This window comes from Chiloscyllium punctatum, chromosome 26 (genome assembly GCF_047496795.1).
Source record: "Chiloscyllium punctatum isolate Juve2018m chromosome 26, sChiPun1.3, whole genome shotgun sequence".
NCBI classification, from domain to species: domain Eukaryota; kingdom Metazoa; phylum Chordata; class Chondrichthyes; order Orectolobiformes; family Hemiscylliidae; genus Chiloscyllium; species Chiloscyllium punctatum.
This window is the reverse complement of record NC_092764.1, coordinates 77,792,956-77,815,422: the sequence shown is the minus strand read 5'-3', so window position 1 is coordinate 77,815,422 and position 22,467 is coordinate 77,792,956. Positions and strand designations below refer to the sequence as shown.

The following is a 22,467-nucleotide window of genomic DNA, read 5'->3' as shown; positions in this document are numbered from 1 at the left end:
AGTTCAAGCACAGGCCTTTCAGTGATTGTTCAGCAACAACTAAACCATCAGAAAAAAAACCTTTCTATTTGCAGCTATGGTTTCAAACTGCAACCAAAAATACTTCCAGAATTTCAATTACAACAAAGTTAACCCTTTACTACAGAGAATCTCTGTAGATTTCTGAAATAACTCTTGCGAACTCTTCCACTTTGCAACTGTGTCTTATAATGGATAACAGGCCATTATTCAATACAAGAATATCATAGTAAATAGATCTAGCATTTATCCTACTTTAGGTGTAGATCTCTGGACTTCCAAGATGGTACAACTGCAAAAGATCCAACTTTCACGCTGTCCTTTAAATGCTTTCTAACATCAGTCAGTTCTTCTGCTGACCATCTCTTCTTAGCTGCATCTCTCAAACACTCTCACCTGTTGGCTATGCACAGAGAGAAACTCAAAACATTGAATATCACTAAGCTTTACCCAACTCTGTGACAGTGTTCCCTGGTAGAAATGAAAATTAACTGCCCTGTAATTCCAAAGCTTAATTCTTAAAACACATGGATAACTTATATCTCTAATGGTACTAATTGCCCTCCTTCCAGATTTATTGTTGCCAAATCTACAGTTTACAAGTTACTCTGAGCATCTTTTCATCTGTGGACTACATGAATAACTTAAATCTTTTACTGAAATCACTGCAAACATCATGACTCCAGTTCTTTAGCTAAGTAAACCAACCTACTATTTTACTCTTTTCTAGTAAACACAAATAACATTTTGTACATTACATTTACAATTTACAATTGAATTAAACTTTTTGTAATTGAATTCTAAGTCTCTGTGGTTTTCCAGCCTCCAGATATTAACTAACATTTATAAGTCAATTTAAAGAATTAAAACATTAAAATATATGAACTATGACATAATACATACATTAACAGTTAACATTCCGCATGGAATTCCCATTATTCTAGTGTAGAGATCCTAGAACAGATGCAGAAGAGAGCAACAAGATTGATTCCCCGTTTTAAAGATATATGGGAAGCAATAGGTTATGAATTACCCCAAAGGATGATGTCTCAAAGGTAAAGACATTTTAATAGAGATGTAAAACATAAAAAAATCAAAGAATATAAACTCAGAACAAAATTTGTGGTAACTCCTGAACATTCAGATACAAATTCAGGGCTGAGAAGAATAACTTCAGGACAAGATTTGGAAAGCTCCTCTTTAACTGTAGACTGATGGACTGTCAAACAAGTTTTCATAAGGGAGTTTGAAGACAACACAGTGAGGAATGGATGTCTGAAAGTCTGTTTCACATAAAATTAATTTAAATCTGCCATGTTCATTTCTTGAGTAAACAGTCCTAAGTATAAAATCAAAAGCACTGGGAGGTAAAATGTCCATTGTGTTTTTCTTTGGTCAGCTGATTTTCTGATGTTTGGAAAACCATTGCACTTAAATCTAAAGAAAAACTGGTACATTTATTCTGGCAACTATCCTGATTGTACATGCTGTCACCATCGATAATCCACTTATCCAGGTCCAGAGAAGTTTAGCATATATTAACAAATCTAAAGCTTATGGACCCCAAGTGTGTATGGTGATAATGCTTTAAACTGGCTAAAATTGCACAGTTTATCAATATGGAGTACAGAAGGCTACCCATTGCTTGTACTGCTACCACCACATTATGTGATAAGACACATCTAACTTTCCCACATTGTTAAAGAACTGAAACCTTTCATTTCTATGAGGTTTCACAAAGTGCAAATATTCTGTTTCATTGGGTGATATAACACAGAAATAATGCCATCTCGTACCTTCTCAAATTGGTACTGCTAATGTCATGGTCATCTACTTCCTTGCATGTCATTTTCTCCTATCATCATTCATAGCCATCCATCTTGATAGTATTTAACTTCACATATTAGGATTAATTTTCCTTTTTTTTGGCAAAGTGCTGTTTTCAGTGACACGTGTGACAGTTGGTCCATGATGGACCACGTTGACTTTATTCATAGAATCAAAATACAGACAAAGGCCATTCGACCCATAGTGTCTGGACTGGCTCCCAAAACAGCTACTCAGTGAGTCCCATTCTCCAGCTGTATCTCCATAGCCCTCTAAATTCATCACTCTCATGCAGTCTTCTGGTCTTCAGAACATTAATTATGCAACCAGCCGCTGTGGCACCGGTCCCCATGAAATAATGCAGGAAGAAAGGCAGAAGTGCTAGCCACTGCCAGAATTCTGTGACATTCACAACACTGGAGCTATGCACTTCTCAATGCTGCAGGCCAGGACCAGTCCCTCAGGCATTGCTCCTCCAACACTGGAATGAACCAAATGGCCCAGATAGGGAACCTGGCACTCTGTTTCTCAGACAAGGACCTGGAGGTGCCGGTAACAGGGCGGTGATGAGGACGATCACTGTTTTAAATCACAGACTGCCCGGACAGAGATAGTGGCCTGAATCAGTGCATTCTGCGAGGTGAAATGCAACTTCCAGCAGTGCATAAAAAAGCTAACTACCTTATTCTGTCACTGTATACACCCTCACCAAGTCTTATGGACTACAACTGTCACTGTTGTACACAGCATGTCCACTCAATGGCTCTCCCCGCCTCTTTCTCCCAAACTACTAATGCTCCCTGTTCTTTGCACTTCTTATTCATTCACTAGGAGCACGTCACCACCTCCTTCACCTTCATCATCACTAACAGCTCTTCTATTTTCAATCATACTCACACAATCTGCAAGCCTTTAACCCTTAAAACTAATTCCCTCTCTTGTCATACGTAGACACGAGTGGGACCCAGTGAACCACCCCAAGGAAGAGGTCAGTACCACTGACCTTCAGCTCCACCTCCTCCTCTGAGGAAGAAACCACTCAACCCTCAGGGAATGCACCAGCAAGGCTTCCACCTGCACCCACCAGGTGGGTTTGTGAGAGGTAGTTGGTAAACTGGTTTGAAGGGTGCAGGAGTCCACCAATGTTATCAGTACCAAATTGGCTTCAGCATGCATGCATTTGGCTGTCTCCATAGGCAATAGATATGTGTTTGGATCTGCACACCATCACTTCAACCACAAGAGGTCAGCGTCATGGCAAGGTGATAGGGGGCAAGGGACCCTAACCTCACTTCAGGTGCCCCTTCTTCTCAAGGAATCAGGGTGGTGCCAGAATGCATATAGGGTAGTGGAGCTACACAAAGGACTCCCAGAAGCCTCCTCACAATTTCCTTTTATAGGCAGTTGACAAGTTGTAAACAATTTTCTGATAGTTTGAGCTTGTTAAGGAGTAGCCCATTAAAAATGATACATAAGTTAATTAGATAAAGAGAATACACAACCATGACAACTGGGGATGGTTCACTGATATCATAGGACAAACAGGCTGTTGGCAAATGTTTTGGTTTTATTAACGTTGTGAAGACAGCATGCTGTTGTTTACCTGTGGAGTTAGGGAACTCCTTCCTGGGTCTTCCTTCTTTTCTTGAGAAGGCAGCTCTTTCAGGATTGCCCAGTGAGGACCACTTGATGAGGACTGCTGCCTAAATCATCTGATAGGACCACCCTCTGCCTCTGAGCATGTGTTGATAAACCTTATTTCTAGGGGCGGGTGATTTACACTGTGTTAATCTGAATCCTTTTGGCCAACATCCAAGGGACAACTACTCACGATGCCAGGGGCAACATTTTCCACTCTTCCATCTCCATTCGAAGGTTAGTTTTCATTCCTTCTAAGAACAAGAACCACTTTTAAACCACTACATGGATAACAGGGCAGTGTGGCTCCTGATAAATCTTTCACATGAGTCATGATCTCAATAATCCTTTGTTTTCATACACTAGAGGTTTCTTTACATTTCCAGAAGTCTAATTACTGCTGTAACACTCAGGCTACAATGAAAATACTATGTATGAAACACTGAAAGAATTTCAATTTTAAAAAGGACTCCCATTTCCAACTGGAGATGCTTTAGCATTTCTCCCAACCTGCTGCCTATCACAAGAGACATTACTACACAGCATCCAGATATCTGAAAGCTGACTGAAGCCTAAAAAAAATCACCTAACATTAATGCCATGTCATGTTACTGCCCTGACTCATTGACTGCTTCTTTCTCTTAAACGGTGAGGAAGACCTCTAAAGAGAAGATGCTTGAAGGTCAATTACTCAAAGACACTGTGCGTACAATAATATGGACAGGAACATTTTTATACATAAATAGAAAAGGACAAGGAGTGTTGAAATAGAGAAGTCCATATGTACTTTAGATTGGCCAGGAACTAGCTTTCATATAAACATGCATTACACATTAATGAGTGGAAAAAGTTTCAATTGACAAACTTCTGCAGATTGGTATTATGATGCTGTCAAAGCAATGTGGATGCTGTCTATGCTGCTCTGTACCAGGGGAAGCCAGAAATGCCAGTGAATTCCTCTGCTCAAGCTTCTCAACCCTTTTCATCAAGGGGCAGGATAAAAACTGGTGAAAATAGAATTTGATCCATCTCATTTGCATTTGTGGGTCATCCATTGGGAATTAAACAGAGTTCGAGAATGTGGTGCTAGAAAAGCACAGCAGGTCAGGCAGCATCCGAGGAACAGGAGATTCGACATTTCGGGCAAAAGCTCTTCATCAGGAATGAGCCTCATTCCTGTTGAAGGGCTTTTGCCTGAAATGTCGATGCCCCTACTCCTCGGATGCTGCCTGACTTGCTGCGCTTTTCCAGCACCACATTCTCAACTCTGATCTCCAGCATCTTCAGTCCTCACTATTGCCTACTCAAACAGAGGTTCCTAGTTGCTCTTTGGTAACAGGACTACTTAAAAATCCAGGGCAGATAGAACCTTGACAGGCACCAAGATGGGATGTCCACCAACTCCTTCCCATTGCAACTCCTGCTTCCACTGAAAGACACAGTTCAGTGATGATGTCCAGGATCCGTGCTCTCTGCCTGCACTGGATTATTGATAGCTGCAGATAGTAAAAATGAGGCCAGTACTTTCGGGATCTAGTCATTTTCTTGTAGCCCTTTGGGGATCCTTCAGCTGCTGCTTTTCTCTCTGGAGGCTGTGTGGCAACTGGTGGAGGTTCCTGTTTGTTATGATTGCTGTCTTGTTTGATGCTATTGTCAGACTTGCAACAAGGCCGCAAGGATTTCTCCATCTGTGGGTTCACATCACAGAGGTATGAGTCAGTAATCTCCAGGGAATGTCAAAATTAAACAGCATAACAGTAACAGTATTCCTAAACCGTTGCATCAATCACAATGAAGCAACATGTTTTGCGATGCCAGTGTGCTATGGAGACTTCACGAGGAGGCCAATGTCATGCCTCAGTGTATGGAGCTCTGAACCTTATCTAGAAGTATGGTGCACAACCAAAGTGGTAATGCTATGTTTTAGATTAGATTAGATTACTTACAGTGTGGAAACAGGCCCTTCGGCCCAACAAGTCCACACCGACCCTCCGAAAAGAAACCCACCCAGACCCATTCCCCTAAAACTATGGGCAATTTAGCATGGCCAATTCACCTAACCTGCACGTTTTTGGACGGTGGGAGGAAACTGGAGCACCCAGAGGAAACCCATGCAGACACGGGGAGAATGTGCAAACTCCACACAGACAGTTGCCTGAGGTGGGAATTGAACCCAGGTCTCTGGCACTGTGAGGCAGCAGTGCTAATCACTGACAAAGGAGGGGAATATGTGACTGGTGATAGTATTCTACTGAAGGTGGTGGAAATGGTGGCTTGTGAGTCTTTGAATGTGGAGAGTGGTGGGGTGGTAAGTGAGGGTCAGAGGGCACTCAACGGTACTGTGGGAGGTGTGATGATGATGCTCCTTTAACAAGGTTAGGTTGTCCTTGGTATATTTTTCAGGAGGTTGTAAAGACAAAGGCTCTAAAATATTTGGATTTGATCAACTTAAGAATGCTTTTAAGTTTAAAAAAAACTTGTACAATGAAAGGGGAGTGGCCAGTTTTCCCAACTCAGCCTTCCTCTGGTTTGGTGTGGTTTTAGCAGTGGCTGTTCACAGAAAGCAGGCAGTTAGTTTTGAGGCTGCTGACAAGGCTGCATGGTAGAGGGTGTTTCTCTCATCTGTAAGACTCTGTGTTTGATTTTATCTTTTGTGCCAACGGGTGTTTATGGGGATTGATTCAAGTATTTGGAACAGCAATATTAAGTTGGGATAAACTGTTGGGTTTTCGGATAGGTTAAGTTATTCAGTATTCTATTCTCTTTTGTTTGTGTTTCATTCTGTAATCTTGTAAATAAATTCTGTTTTATTTAAAATTAAGTGGCTTGACCAGCCGCATCTCTCCTGGAATATCCACTTTAAGCATGTTTAAAACAATGAGCAAAGTTAGAGTCTGGGCTAACTTCTTCAAATGTTTTGTGGGAGTCTGGCCTGGTCCATAACAGAGGGAAGAGAATGGGTGAGGGCAGCAGTGCAGATGTTGATTCGGAATCGGCTGAGGGCCCTCTCAACAACAGTGGTGGAAAATCCTTGGTTGAGCAAAATGGTAAACATTTCTGAAGCCCTCTGCACAAGGCACTTCATCAGAACAGACGCGATGGAGATGGAGAATTGTTTGGCATCTTTACAGGAAACAGGGATGAGGATCTATAGTCCTTGTAACTGTCGGAGTCAGTGATTTGTAGTGGATATTGGTAGCCAGCCTGTCCCCACAAGTGGAAACAGAGATGTCAAGGAAGGGAAGAGAGGAGTCAGAGATGGACTAGGTGAAGGTGAGAGCAGGGTAGAAATAGAAAGCAAAATTGATCAATTTTTCCAATTCCAAATAAGAGAGGGAATCAACACCGGTGATGTTATTGATGTACTGAGAAAAGAACTTTAGGAACTGACCTGGGTGGGATTGGAACAAGGCATATTCCACATACCCCACAAAGAGACAGGCATAACTGAGGATCATGTTCAAAGTGAGAATGAGCTCAGCCAGATGGAGGATGGTGGTGCTGGATGGGGACAGCTCAGGCTTTCTTTCTAAGAAGAAGCAGAGAGCCGTGAGGCCCTCCTGATGGATGATCAACGCTAAAGGGATTGCATGTCCATGTTGAAGGAAAGGCAAAATGGAATTTCGGAAGTTAATGTAAAGTATCAGCATAATTGTAGATGTTAGTGGGAAGTGAATGGACAAGAGGAGTGAAAATCAAGTCTAGGTAGAACAGATATGTTTTGTTGGCAGGAACAGGCTGAAGTAATGGGTCTGCTTGGGCTGTCCTTTTATTGGCGATTTTAGGAAGAAGGTAGTAGCAGGTTGCATGGGATTGGAAACTATGAACTTGGAGGCCTCGGGAGATGTGAACATGGGGTGGATGAGATTAGTGAACACCATGGATACAATAGCCTGATGGTCATGGTCCAGGGGGAGGTAGGAGGAGGTGTCTGAAAACTGGCACTCAGCTTCTGCAGTGTAGAGGTTAGTACAACAGACAACTACATCCTTGTTGGTAGGCTCAATTATAAAGTCAGGGTTGGATCTGAGCATGGAGTGCCGTCAGTTCGGAGCGAGTTAAATTTGAATGGATCAGGGAAATTAAGGCAACCAATGTCACATGATGTCCACATACCATGAATGAATAATATAAAACAAAATTACTGGATTGCTCTTACTTTGGATGAAAGCTAATGGCCAGTGCCCAGCCATAAGACGGGCTGTGTCATCTTTTCAGATCAGAGAACACACAGAAATTGATCACTGCATGAGAGAAGGTATAGAGGATATTCACTATGATGTTTCCTGGGCAACCTGGTTGAAAAGTACAAAGTTATGAGGTGCACAGGTAGTTTAGATAGGGAGAAACCTTTCTGCTAATTAGGAAGGTCAACAACCAGGGAGCACAGTTTTAAGGTAAGGAGCAGGAGATTTAAAGAGGATTTAAAGAAAAATGTTTTCACTCAGACAGTGTCTGGAATTCACTGCCTAAAAGGGTGGTAGAGGCAGAAACCTTCAAGGCATTTAAGAAGTAATTAAATAAGCATTTGAAATGCTATAATATACAAGGCTACTGTACTGGAAAGCAATGTGAGAACTGATTGATGCTCGATGACAGACATGAACATGGTGGGCCAAAGGGCTTATCTCCATGCTGTAAAAATTCAATGACTCTTGGAATAACTATGGATGTGGAGGTAAGATTTGTTGTCAGAAGACAAAGAAAATGATACATCCATAACCATACGCTTCAAATGTATATGCAGGCTGCCCCCTACCAGGATACTTATACAAGTTTTATGTGCTGTATATAAATATATAATGAGTGCAGTTGCAACTCCTCAGATGCCTCACCCCGCAGAGCTGAACTGTAATTTTACTGCAGTATTTGCAATATATATTGGAAAAGTCAAGAGTTTGAGTGTGGTAATATTTGAATTAAAGCTCCTAGAGGGTTGCTACTTATTCTTAAACATCTCCTGTTAACATGTAGGTGGTGAAATGGTTGCAAGGGCACATGCAGTGAAGAGGTGCACTTGCAGGAGGTCCTTTTTTTAGTATTTCAGGCTATATTCCAGAGCAAGTCATTTTCTAATTTATGTAGCTAAAAATGGCTGAATCAGTAAATACAGAGTCAGCTGTTCATGGAGCAGGTCAGAAAGAATGGAAGATTGTTTTTTCCCCTAATTTACAGCCTCCATAACAAACTGAACAAACTAAAGGAATCAGGTACTGAGCTGGTCCTTTTGCCAATTACTTTTAATTCCAAGCAGTCCAGACAGTTTGGAGGCATCAGTAAAAGAGGCAATAACATCTAGTTATTCCTTTTTACCTCCAGACTTTATCATTCCAACAATCAAAGACAACAGGCACAGGGAAAGCATCTGATCATTGGGCCAATAGGCCAAGGAGTGGCAGATGGAGTTTAATTTAGATAAATGCAAAGTGTTACGTTTTGGTAAGATTAACAAGGGCAGGACTTACACAGTTGATGGTAAGGCCCTGAGGATTATTGTCAAACAAAGACCTAGGTGTTCAGGTACACAGTTCTTTGAAAGTTGCATCACAGGTAGACAGATGTAAAGAAGATGCTTATTGCTCAGACCATTGAGTATAAGAATTGGGACGTCATGTTGAGGTTGTACAAGACATTGGTGAGGCCACTTTTGGAGTACCATGTACAGTTCTGGTCGCCCTACTACAGGAAGAAAAATATTAAATTGGAGATGGTGCAGAAACGATTTACAAGGATGTTACAGGGACTGGAGAGTTTGAGTTATGAGGAGAGGCTGGATTGGCTGGGACTTCTTTCAATGGAGTATAGGAGGTTGAGGGACAACCTTATAGAGGTTTATACAGTCATGAGGGGCATAGGTAAGGTGAGTACCAAAGGTCTTTTCCCTAGATTGGAAGAGTTCAAAACTAGAGGGCATAATTTTAAGGTGAGAGGGGAAAAATTTAGAAGGGACAACTTTTTCAAACAGAGGGTGGTTCATATGTGGAATGAACTACCGGAGGAAGTGGTAGCTGTATCACTCTATTACTCAATGACTCTAAATGATATACCATTCTGATTTTGAAATATTATGGAAGGTCCTTCATTGTTGCTGGAACAAAATACTGGTGTCTCCTTCGAACATCACTGTGGAAGTAATTCACTACATAAGACTGCAGAGGTTCAAGAAGGTGTTTTGCCACGAGCTCCTCAAGGGAAGTGAGAGTTTAACAATGAACATTGACCTTGCCAGTGATGCTCCAATCCCAAGAATGATTAAAACCCAACTCTTTGCTAGCCTCTCAGGTTCTACCCTTTATAACCTTGAGGTCATCTAAAACTTTGTTTTCTGTGTCCTACATGCACCAAATCCCTTTCATGATCACTCCTGTACTCACATTCAAGCTTTCCACTGCCTAAGATTTAGAATTTCCTCCTTAAACTTCTGCTTCTCTATTGCTCTTTCCCTCTTTTAGATCCTTCTTAAAGCCTATCTCTCGGCCATCTGCCTTAATATCAAATGATATGATTCTGTAGCAAAGTAGCTTAAGAGGTTTCATGTGAAACATTTCATTGGAACATTTGACTATTATTAACAGCTAACCCGAGAGTGCAACTTTAAAAAAAAGAGTTTTGTGACTTACACACGAAAGAAGTGAAACTATCACTGTATTCTAACAGAAGAAAGGCTTAAAAGACAATCAATTTTTCAATGTATAATTTCAGTTACACCACACTGCAAATTTTTGCTATAAATTCTGTGTTACGATCGAGCCCTCCACAATCACCTGATGAAGGAGCATCGCTCCGAAAGCTAGTGTGCTTCCAATTAAACCGGTTGGACTATAATCTGGTGTTGTGTGATTTTTAAAAATGTAAATTATGTTGTTCTAATTTTACCAAGCATCAGACCACAATGGAGCAGCAATGTCACCTGCCAGTCGAAGTCTGTGTTCATGTAAAATGCTTGGTAGGTCACATGACTTGTCTCTAACTGCAATCAGAAGTTCACAAGTCCATTGCATATTCCAAAAAAGTAACTTCTTTTTTCGTACTTCTGCACAGTGACCTTAAGAAAATTAAGGTCCTTTGTCCTTTCCAGTTTATTTCCATATGATTCTTTCTTTCATGTGAACATTTTTAATAAAGTAGGAAGGAAACTGCTTACACCCTCTGTGGATTAATTATTTTTGCTAGGCCTTTGTAGACTCTGCATCTCTACCTAATGGATTGGAATGTGAAATTAAGACTTGCATTATTAGTTTCAGTTAGGGATTTTGTTTTGGTTAGAAACTGTCTTTTTAAGAAGTCCAGCTTTTAGTTCCAGGCAATATTTGATGTGCACATGTCTTTATAAGTCAATACCACTTCCACCCTAAATAGTTGCCAAACTTAATTTATTCCACAGGTGCCAAATCACTGCCAGGTCCACACAGATACAGAAGCAAAATCCACACATTTGCAGTAATAATTGCACATGGAAATCAAGTACTTCAATGTTATCCTTCTCATTTTCCCATCTAACATAGATATTTATGAAAGCATAATCTGCACTTTCAAAGTAATAAAATGCACAAGACTTGAGTTCTTCAGTCATACCTTTGATTAATGGTAGCCCATTAGAAACGCATGAAAAATGCCCTGATTTCAGAGGCTTAAAACGCCTGAAGCTGTACTCAATTTTCTTGTCTGAATTGTAGCCACCCAGGGTTTGGGCCAACACTTAAAACAAGAATGTATGGAATTTTCTGCATTCAAGAATAGATCAAAGTCTGCCCTTTCTTGTCCTTGAGAGTCATTCAGTTCACCAATTCAAAAATAAGAAGGCAAACAGTAAAAATGTTTATAATTTGAGTTGGTTTCTTTACAGTCCTAACCCTTAAGCTACAAATTAGACAGAACATGCTGGAATTGTGCAACAAGTCAATCAGCGACTTGAAAATTAGAGACAGGCTGAAATGTCAGGTTTGAGACTCTGACATTTATTAGTGCTGTGCTCTCAGTGTTTTGAAATGTTTGTTCCTTTTACTTGACTGTATCTCAGTGCTCATCAATATGAATATAACTGCATGAAAGATACAGGTACTTAGGCTGAGTGATGATTTACTGGTTCGTTAGGTTTGCTCAGTTGGGAGAATGGTTGGTTTGGGATTTAGATTGAGGCTAACAACACAGGTTCAACTCTAGTGCTGGCTGAGATTGCCATGAAGGATTATCCTTCTCAACCTTGCATGAGATGTGCTGACCCTCAGATTAAACCATTAGTTGTCTCTCTCTCTCTCTCTTTCTCTCTAATGAGAGTGCAGCCCTATGGTCTGATAACAGTATAATTCCTTTACCTTACTGTAAACAAACCCAGTAAATTTTGTCTGTCCTGCTTTCTCATGTGAAATATAAAAATTTACTTGTCTCTTTCCCATCCCGTCAGTGAAAATGCAGCAGTTCAACTCAATATTGTTTCATTCTTTCCTCCCTTGGAAAATAATGCTTAGTGTTGGAAGGACTTTGCAGGCTGATTAACAACCAGCTTTGAGTCTGGTAAACACTCCTTCCTTGGTCATCAAATCTGGAATGGGTTTTGAAGCCAGACTCTTCTAGTTCCAGAACAGGACCACCATCAACTGAATCACTCACATTCCTAAGAGTGTGATGATATAAAGCCATGACTTGACACTGGTACAGCTGTACGTTCTTCTGTGATATCTTTAAATTGACATGGATAAATGACCAATGATTTTATTTTTTTTTGTCGGACAGAAGTAAGTCCTCCTATCATGAAAACGTGGATGAACCCTCCGAGGAGTTACCAGTGCAAGCTTGGAATAGCCAGACCAACCTCCAGGTTGATGATAGGTCAGTTAGCAAGACCTATGTAGGTGCTTGCCCAACAGATGTTTATGGGTGTTTTGATGTTAATTTTTACTAAGCTACTCCTGCTGCTGCAGACGCTGCTTATTTTTGCCACAGTCCCTTCCCCTGATTGTTTCAAGAAGATGTCAAATGTTTCTGGCTGCAAATCATTTTACAGGGAAGGGTTGCTATTGGTTCCAATGGGTGGAGATGGTGTGCAGTAATATATGCATCCAATTTGTAGCAAATAGTCATTTACACCTAAGCTCCTGGTATAGTTTCTCACTGTAATTTATGATGAACAGATAGCAAGAGGGATAGCTTGAGCAAGAAATAAATATGGGGGGAGAAAGAGGGAGGAAGTAACAGAGATTTGAATATCACAGAAGAGCAGGGAGAGACAGGCAGACAGGCAAAAATTATGATTTAATTTGTTTCATTTATTTAATTAATTTGGTGATGCCATCCTTTTGCTTGGTTATATTTATTCAAACGTACCTGTATTTTATCAATTCTTGGATCAAACATTAAAAGCTGGACCTATTGCAAAAGTAGAATTCCCAGATATCCTACTGCTCAGTTCCATGAATAGAGGCTGTAAAAGAGTGGAAACACAGGCTGGAGCAGCAGCAAAAGAACCAGGGGGGTTTCCACACTTTCATCAGGCTGAGTGAGGTGGCTCACTCGTAGGGCACACACAGAAGTCAGACAGCTGCAGATGTTCCCAAGATCACAGTCCCAAAGTAAAACAACAGGCTGCATAATCAACAATAGTGCAAGTTGTAAAAGGCAATGGTTATGAAAGAGTTGATGTTGAAATTACATTAACCCCACCCAATATGATGACATCACACAGACTTTATGTGGTGAAATACATTAGTTAGTTTTGCATGAGATACTGATGGATACAGATTCCTGGTTCCTGATAGTTATAATTATGCCTAACTAATTAAGACTAATTGCATCCACTTTAATCATGCATTAAACTAAAATTTGTTATGTTAACAAGTATCTGTTTGTTAAGACTCTCTCATGATCTATTCTCTACCTCTAATCACTAGTTAGGCCCTAGACTAAGCACAGAAAGGAGGGTTAGTGCCAGTGAGTTACCCTAACCACAAGCTAACAGCAATTAGGAGCCACAGTCTAATATATTAGATAAAATAGCAGACAAGATATACAAGAATATATAAGGCTACGAGAATTGCAATAATTATTCTACAAAAGCTTGCATTTAGTTCAGTATGTCCCTTAGCATAACTACTTATAGCAATAATAATCTTAAACTATCTTCTTAAAGCTAGCATCCAACACATCACATATGAAAACTCAAAGTTTCTGAATTCCGTTTTCTTGCTCAGTTTCAGAGATAAACAGGGCTCAACAACAAGTATTACTAGTGCTATTGTGAATGAGCGCCTCCAAGAACTGGTGAGAAGCTTTAAAGAACGAACAGAACTGGTAAAGGAAAAGCTTATTGACCCCGATGCATCTGAAGATGAAGCAAGTCCAACTGCATGTAAGTAAAGGGATTGAAGAATTAGAGTCCTGGTGTTTGGGATGGGAGTGGTAGATGGTAAGCACAGTGGGTGACAATGGAAATTATGGACTGGCATGACTGGAAAGTTTATTTGGATTATTGATGCCGCTTCAGGGAGGATTTCAAAATGTTAAACAGTAGTACTAGATTAAAATGAATCTGGAGGAATTCAGGAACATACAAACAGAAGGTGGGTGGGCAAGGTGGAGGAATTGAATGGCTCAGAAGGGTTAATAGACTCTTCTCTCAAGTGTCTCAGGTCCCAAGCCTGGCCAGACTAATAGAAAAAAACAAGTCTCCTTTCTGTTGCCTAAACCTCACCTAGACACTCCTGGCACATCCTCCCAGGAAGTGGATATAAGCTGAAGTTGAATTTCTGTCTGTCCTGTGAATCAATATCAGATCTGAAGGATAAGTAAAACTGCCCATTCTGGCAGTGGGGGAGAATATCATTGTTATTCTTTACTATAATATTTTCTGCATTGAAATAGTGGCAACATTTTAAAGTTCTTAGCTGGCTGTGACATGAACTGTGACTTCCTGTGTCCTCAGATAATATAGAAATGCATGTCATTTTTATTAATCTGCTCCATTAGGTGGCTCAAATCTTTTTAACTTGCTCACAAACAAATCTGACCATTCATTTACTTTATACCACAGCACCAACCAAGAAGGCTGTGGAAGCCCCTGCTCCACCTCCTCCCCCAGAGGAAGAAAAGGAAGAGGACGAAGAACACTACTGTGAAATGATGTGCTGCCGGTTTAAAACTCAACCTTGGATCAGACGGATTAGAGGACTGGGGTTTCCATCCAGCGTTGATCCCTTCAGCAGTAGGTTTAATTGGAACAATCTTTGAAAGTAATATTTGAAACAATGCTGGTGTGAACCATGACTGGTCTCAGCACCAACCAAGCAGCACTAGGATCAATAAGATTAACAGGATTGAAACCAAACAGAACTTAATGGGCAGTAATTGGTCAGTGGGCTTTTAATGGATCAGATTAGTTAGCAGGTACCAATTGTCTTAGCTCGGTGGAAACTGATCTGAGTAGCAAACAGTTAACAAAAGATTGGTCATTGAAAAGTAGCCTGAGCACTAGGTATTCATTGGAACCTTGTCTCTGGAAAAAATGTTCAACAGTCACAAGTGAAAATGCATATGTCTGAGAGTTAAGGAGTCAATGGGAAACAGTCTGAGCAGCAGCAGTCAATTTGTGTGTTGTTTTTGTTCATGCAAGTCCAACATTCATTGCTCAACCTGTATTGATCTTGGAACTGGTGAGCAGCCATCTTGAATTGCTGCAGTCCTTGCAATGTAGGAACACCCACAAAGCTGTTAAGGAGGAAGTTCAAAAATTGTGACCCAGAAATAGAATCATTATTATGCAATTCAAGATGGTGTGTTGTGTGGAAAGGAACCAGCAGGGATTGGTATTTTGTAGTAGCTCCTTCGTCCTTCCAGACGGTGGAGGTCACAGGTTGGAAGGTGCTGTCAATGGAACATATACACCAGGAGTGGAGGGAGCACCTATTTAACGTCCTGGATGGGATGGCAATCAAAACAGTTGCATTGTCCTGAGTGGTGTTGTGTTTCTTGCATTGTTTGTAGCTGCACTCATGCAGGTAACTGGATTGTATTTGATTGCACTCCTGACCTGTGCTTTGCACGTAATTGGTAGGCTTTGAGGAGTCAGAATGTTATCACAGAATTCCCAATCTTTAACCTGCTCTTAAAACCACACTATTAAATAGACAAGTTAAATAATAATCATTTTAAAAACCTGACAGTTCTCATTCCTTCTGTGAGACTGAGAGATTCATTGTCAGCATAGATGCTCTGGTCATTGTTTCTCATCTTCTTCCCAGTATGACACCCTGGGCCGTCTTTAACAACTAAGCCACCTATCTTGTTGTTATGCAGAATTCAGAACAGGTCATGACCTCAATTTCTCCATTTCATCCTAAATTTTAAAAACCCAACAAACTTCATATTTGTAACACTAATTGGGTCAAGTGCTGAGATGCTTTGTTGGAACCCAAACTGAACATCCATGAACACACTGTTGCAGAGTTAGTAAGAGCAAATCACTGCAGATGCCGGAATCTGTACTGAAAACAAAAAATGCTGGAGATCACAGTGGGTCAGACAGCATCCATGGAGAGAAAGTAAGCTAATATTTCGAGTCTATATTACTCTTCAGATGCAAGAGTCATCTGATGAAGAATCATTTGGACTCAAATATTGGCTTGCAACATCTCCATGGTTGTTGCAGAGTTAGTGCTGCTTAGTAGCACTTTACACAACACCTTCCATTATTTTGCGAAAGATTGAGAGTAGATTGATGGAGTAGTAATTAGCTAGATTGGAATTGTCTTGGTGTTTGAGAACAGGACATACCTGAGTGATTTGGGTAAATGCCAGTACTGTGGCTGCATTGGAACAGCTTGGATTGAGGGAACAATAATAAGTATCAGATGGAGTATTGTCAGAACCCACAGTCTTTATTATATCCAATGTGTTCACCCATTCCTTAGCAGATGTGCAATGAATCAAATTTGCTGTATTACTTGTGACGCTTAGGTCCTCAGAAGAATGCCAAGATCAATCATCCACCTGGCACTTTGGCGACAGACAGGTGCAAATGCCTTAATAATAGGAGCTTAATTTTGAAAAAACACGGCTAAATAGGAACATCAAAATGTTGTCTAATAAAAGGTAACCTAAGTAGGACCTAATTTGTGAGATTTTATTTGAGCAATAACTAGTCAACAATACATGGTTTATTTAATGCTGATTGTAACTAATTCACAGTCTTGCTCAGTGATTTTAAAAAAAAAGTCAACAATAACAAATTCAAGCAACAAGTACTATGACCAATAATTAATTGGCTGAATCTCATCACATCAGTGTTAAAGAGCAGTGTGGGGAAAGATTAGCTGTGACTTCCATGAATCACAATTTTTATATTTTACCATACTCCTATTTATATAATTTTAATGTTGATGTGGAGGTGTCGGTATTGGACTGGGGTGGATAAAGTTAAAAATCACACAACACCAGGTTATAGTCCAACAGGTTTATTTGGAAGCACTAGCTTTCAAGGCACTGCCTCTTCACAGGTGGTTGTGGAACATGAGCATATGACACAGAATTTATAGCAAAAGGGTTACAGTGTCATGAACTTGTAATGATATTTTAAACAACTTTAGTTAAAAATCACACAACACCAGGTTATAGTTCTTAAACAAAATTAGATTAAGTTTTTCATATTTGAGAATGGGATATGGTGGTAAGGTGATGTTGAAAATGTAATTCTGGGATTTACATATTAAAGAACCTAAACCACCATATCCCATTCTAAAAGATGAAAGAATCAATCTAAATAAATTTAAGAACTATAACCTAGTGTTGTTTGGTTTTTATATTATATATTTTAATTTTATATTAATGTATTTAGTGTGATTCTGTGCTGCAATGAGGCAAAAAAATGTGATATTCTCTTTTAATGATTCAAATAAACACATTGTCCTTGCTGTGACTTTAGCAGATTCCAATGATACCAGAATGGAACAGATCATTGTCATGTAATGTCATGTAAGGACACTCTCTTGTGTTTCCATGGCTTGCATTTCAGATCACACAGACTAATTGGAATAAAGTTTCCTTTCTTTCAAGGCTGTACGGGCCATAAAGAAGCTAAGCTTAATCAAGTTATAAGTGAACACAAATCCATGACACAAAAATCCCCACAAGTTGACACTAACCATCACATTCACATAAAGTAATAAGATTGTAAAGATATAAATAATGCATCAGTGCAAGAGAAAGTGCTGTTCTGAATGGGGATTGAAGCATATTAAATTGATGCAGTTCTATGAAAATATAGAGAAGACATAATTATAATAGTTATATAATAACATGATTATGTACCTAAACTGTGCTATATCCAGCAGAAAATGTATATTTGCAGCAGTGGGGAGAGACCTTAGTTAGAAATGCTTGACAGAGCAATTTATTGACAACTTAGTCAGGATATAGACTGTGCAATTACTAAGTTAAAAAATCACACACCAATAGGTTATAGTCCAACAATTTATTTGGAGGCACTAGCTTTAAAAGCGCTGTTTCTTCATCGGGTGGTTGTGGAGCAGAATCACATGACACAGAATTATAGCAACAGGATTGCAGTGTCATGAAATGTAATATTAAGCAAATTTAGCTTGAGTCTTTCATCTTTTAGAGTGATCATATTAGTTTCAGTTCCTTCATATGTAAATCCCAGAACTTTTTTAAAGTTCTCAATATAGCTTTTAACAATAGGTGCCATCTCAGTTCAGATAATGCATTGAAGGTGTGAAATTAAAGTCTGCCTGTATCCCAATGTTAGGTCAGACTGATTCTACTTCTAAAGTGGGATTTACATAATTTTACATGGATTTATGCAGTTTTTGAGCAAAATAAAATAATTCTGCAAGTATAATTTCACCCTACAAATTTGTGTGTGTGTGTATGTGCAGGGGAGATCAAGTGAATTTGACCATGTGGGTGTGTGTATGGGGGTGTGAGTGTCTGTGTGAGAGAGTGTGTGTGAGTGTAATGGGGTATAAGTCTGTGAGATGGTGCGTGTGTGGATGAAAGTGTGGGGGTTATATGTGTGAGTGTATGCGAGAGAGCCTGTGAATAGAGAGAGGGTCTGTGCGTGTGTGTGTACGCGCGCGCTGTGTGTGTGAGTGTACAGTGCAGTGGGGTCACCTGTAGTGTAACGTTATCCCAAGGTCCCACTTGGGGCCATCCCCATGAGTACCGAACTTGGCTATCAGCCTCTGCTCGGCCACTTTGTGATGTTGCCTGTCCCGGAGTCTGCCTTGGAGGATGGTCACCCAAAGCTCCAAGACCGAATGTCCGAGACTGCTGAAGTGTTCAGGACATGCAGCAACAGATGAATGGACACCGCAAAACAATCACTAGCCAGGAGTGTTCTATCCCAGTCAAGGAACACTTCAGTGGTCCGGGACATTCGGCCTCAGACCTTTGGGTGATCATTATCCAGGGCAGACTTTGGGACAGACAACTTCACAAAGTGGCCGAGCAGAGGCTGATAGCCAAGTTCGGTCCCCATGGGAATGGCCTCAACTGGGACCTTGGGTTCATTTTGCACTACAGGTGACCCCACTGCACTATATACTCACACACTCCATTACACTCCCTCTGTATGTAGATAGAATCAGTCTGACCTAACATTGGGACACAGACAGAGTTTAACTTCATACCTTCAATACATTATCTGAGCTTCCCTATCCATGCCCCTCAATTGTTAAAAGCTATCTTGAGAATGTAACTTGAAAATGTTCTAGGATTTACATATGAAGGAACCAAAACTAATGTGATCATTCTAAAAGATGAAAGACTCAAGCTAAATTTGTTTAATATTACATTCCATGATACTGCAATCCTGTTGCTATAATTCTGTGTCATATGATTCTGCTCCACAACCACCTGATGAAGAAGCAGCACTTCGAAAGCTAGTGCCTCTAAACAAACCTGTTGGACTATAACCTGGTGTTGTGTGATTCTTAAATTTGTCCACCCCAGTCCAACACTGGCACATCCAAATTGTGCAATTACTACTTAGTGAGTGCTTGACATAACACAAGAAGCAAAATGCTTTGTTCCAATCAGTGTTTTCATGCATCTTGTGCAAAACAATCTCAGCGCAAGAAAAAGAGTAAGCAACAGTTTTTAAAGCATGCCATGAAGAAGCTACCTGAGAAAGTGATGAGTTTTAGTATAGAATGAACCTTGGAAAGAAGGAAATGTCTAGGCAATTAGAGTCAGAGTCATAGAGATGTACAGCCTGGAAACAGACCCTTTGGTCTAACCCATCTGTGCTGACCAGATATCCCAACATAATCTAGTCCCATTTGCCAGCACTTGGCCCATAACACTCTAAACCCTTCCTATTCATGCACCCACCCAGATGCCTTTTAAACGTTGCAATTGTACCAGCCTCCACCACTTCTTCTGGCAGCTCATTCCATATATTCACACCCTGTGTGTGAAAACGTTGCCCCTTAGGTCCCTTTTATATCTTTCCTAACTCACCCTAAACCTATTACCTCCAGTTCTGGACTCCCCCACCCCAGGGAAAAGACTTTGTCTATTTTCCCTATCCATGCCCCTCATGATTTTATAAACCTCTATAAGGTCACCCCTCAGCCTCCAATTCTTCAGGGAAAACAGCCCCAACCTATTCAGCATCTCCCTAAAGTTCAAATCCTCCAACCCTGGCAACATCCTTATAAATCTTTTCTGAACCCTTTCAAGTTTCACAACATCCTTCTGATAGGAAGGAGACCAGAAGTGCATGCAATACTCCAAAATTTGCCGAACCAAAGTCCTGTACAGCCGCAACATGACCTCCCAACTCCTATACTCAATACTTGGGTAAATCTTAGTTTATAAATCTGTGATGCTGTTTCACAATTCTGCATTGTCACTTCAGACATACCACAGTCACTTATCATCAAAACACCACTTCACCATTATCTGGGTTTTCTCATATTTGGCCTGCAGTGACGTAGATTGAAAGGAAAGCAAAATGTTATGTTTGGCACTGGTTTGGTTGCAGGGGTTGCTGGAGAGATGACAGATTTACATATCTGTCTGTTTTGTCAAGGTTTACTCCCTTAGCCTTGAGCTCTCACATGGTAGAGTTATTGTAGAGCTATTTGCCCTCACCTTTGCAGTTTGATTCATGAAATCCAGGGCATGTCCACAAGGCATGTAAGGGGGAAGACTATCACATAGTGGTATGTAACTGGACTAGATTAGATTAGATTCCCTACAGTGTGGAAATAGGCCCTTCAAGTCCACACCGACCCTCCAAAGAGTAATCCACCCAGACCCATTCCCCTACATTGACCCCTGACTAATGCACTTAACATTATGGAAATTTAGCAGAGCCAATTCACCTAACCTGCATATCTTTGGATTGTGGGAGGAAACCCAGAAGAAATCCACACAGTCACAGGGAGAATTTGAAAACTCCACACAGACAGTTGCCTGAAGCGGAAATCAAACCCGGGACCCTGGCGCTGTGAAGCAGCAGTGCTAACCACTGAGCTGCCGTGCTGCCCAGAATAGTAATGTGACTGCTCTGTGACATGGTTCAGATTTCACCACAGCAGCTGGTTGAATTTAAAATAAATTAATGGATCTAGAATTAAATGCTAGTCTCATTAGTTTTTACAGCGAAACCATTGCCGATTGTCATAAAAACCAATCTGTTTATTAATGCCCTTTGCCGAAGGAAATCTCCTGTCCTTTCCTATTCCAGCTAATATGTGATTCCAGATCACAGCAATGTGGTTGGCTCTTAAATGTCCTCTGAAATGGCCTAGCAATCCACTCAGTTGTATCAAACTGCTGCAAAGTCTAAAAGGAATGATATTGGAAGGACCCTCTGAACATTGATGTAGGCACCAGAAATGATAATGATAAGTACAGCCTGACAACCCTGTCAACCCTCCTTGCCAATATCTAGAAGTTTTACTTTGCCAAGTTTGGGTCAGCTGTCCTACAGACTAGTCAAGCGACAGCCTAGTAGAGTCACTGTAACCAAATCATACCTAACCGACAATTTCCCAGATATCACAATCCTCATCCCTAAGCATGTTCTGTACCTTGGGTTGGACAGGCTCACTGAATTCCACTGCTATTAATACAGTGGGGTTATTATTGACTGGACTAACAACATAAATACTTCGCTACAAGAACATGTCAAAAGGCTAAGAATTCTGTAGTTACTCACCTCTGGTATGTGTGTTGAAGAACACTCCACCTACCTGGATTAGTGTAGATTCAACAAAACACAAAACCTTGACATCATCCAGGCCAAAGGCACCCATCTCTTCAAATATTCACTTTCTCCACCACCAATACAAAGTAGCTGAAGTGTAAACTGTCTACAAAATGAACAGAAGGAACTCAACAAGGTTTCCTCAGCAGCACCAACCAAACCCACAACCATCTAGAAGAACAAAGGCTGCAGGTGGGAACACCATAATCTGCAAGATTTTCTTAAAGTCAGACACCATTGTGACTTGAAACTATATCGCCATTCCTTCACTGTCACTGGATCAAACCTCGAACTTCCTTCTAAAAAGCATTGAAGGTGTACCTGCACCATATGGACGGCAGTAGTTCACGAGGACAACTCACTATCATTTTCTCAAAGGTAGCTAGGAATGGGCAATGAATGCCAGACTCATCAGAAACACTCCATATCCTATGAACAAATTAAAAGAAAGTATTTTCCCAGATATTTTGAGACAGTGCTGTAGCCATAATCCACTTCCCATTTAAGATGTATAGGTTGGCGCTAACAGTTACAGACCACCTTTACCCAATATTAGTCTCACACAAAGCTGGACTTCATGTAGGGCATGTATCCAGGCAGCAGGACATTTTGTGCACAACCCAATAATGAAGATAAACAGACAATTCAAAGTTAATGTGCTGCCCAATCAGGCACAGGATATTCTCACACTGAAATAGAGCTTATCCCATTTTTAATCCACCTGCCCTTTGGTATGAAGAATAGAGGAGCTAAATAAT

The 22,467-nt window shown here is 40.5% G+C and overlaps 1 protein-coding gene and 1 long non-coding RNA gene across 7 annotated transcripts in view; one reads left to right on the top strand and one right to left on the bottom strand.

Annotated features, from left to right (window-relative positions):
- LOC140453203 (uncharacterized) overlaps positions 1-22,467 on the bottom strand; it is a 128,610-nt gene that overhangs the window by 9,230 nt on the left and 96,913 nt on the right. The window lies entirely within an intron of this gene.
- The window catches only part of cngb1a (cyclic nucleotide gated channel subunit beta 1a), a 217,498-nt gene that overhangs the window by 106,291 nt on the left and 88,740 nt on the right, over positions 1-22,467 (top strand). For 5 of the 6 annotated variants that reach the window (XM_072547719.1, XM_072547716.1, XM_072547717.1 and 2 more), the window contains 3 exons: positions 12,217-12,312; positions 13,671-13,828; positions 14,510-14,680. In XM_072547719.1, the coding sequence (XP_072403820.1) occupies positions 12,217-12,312; positions 13,671-13,828; positions 14,510-14,680 (425 nt within the window). The remainder of the gene's footprint in view (positions 1-12,216; positions 12,313-13,670; positions 13,829-14,509; positions 14,681-22,467) is intronic. The other variant, XM_072547720.1, reaches the window with a different exon arrangement.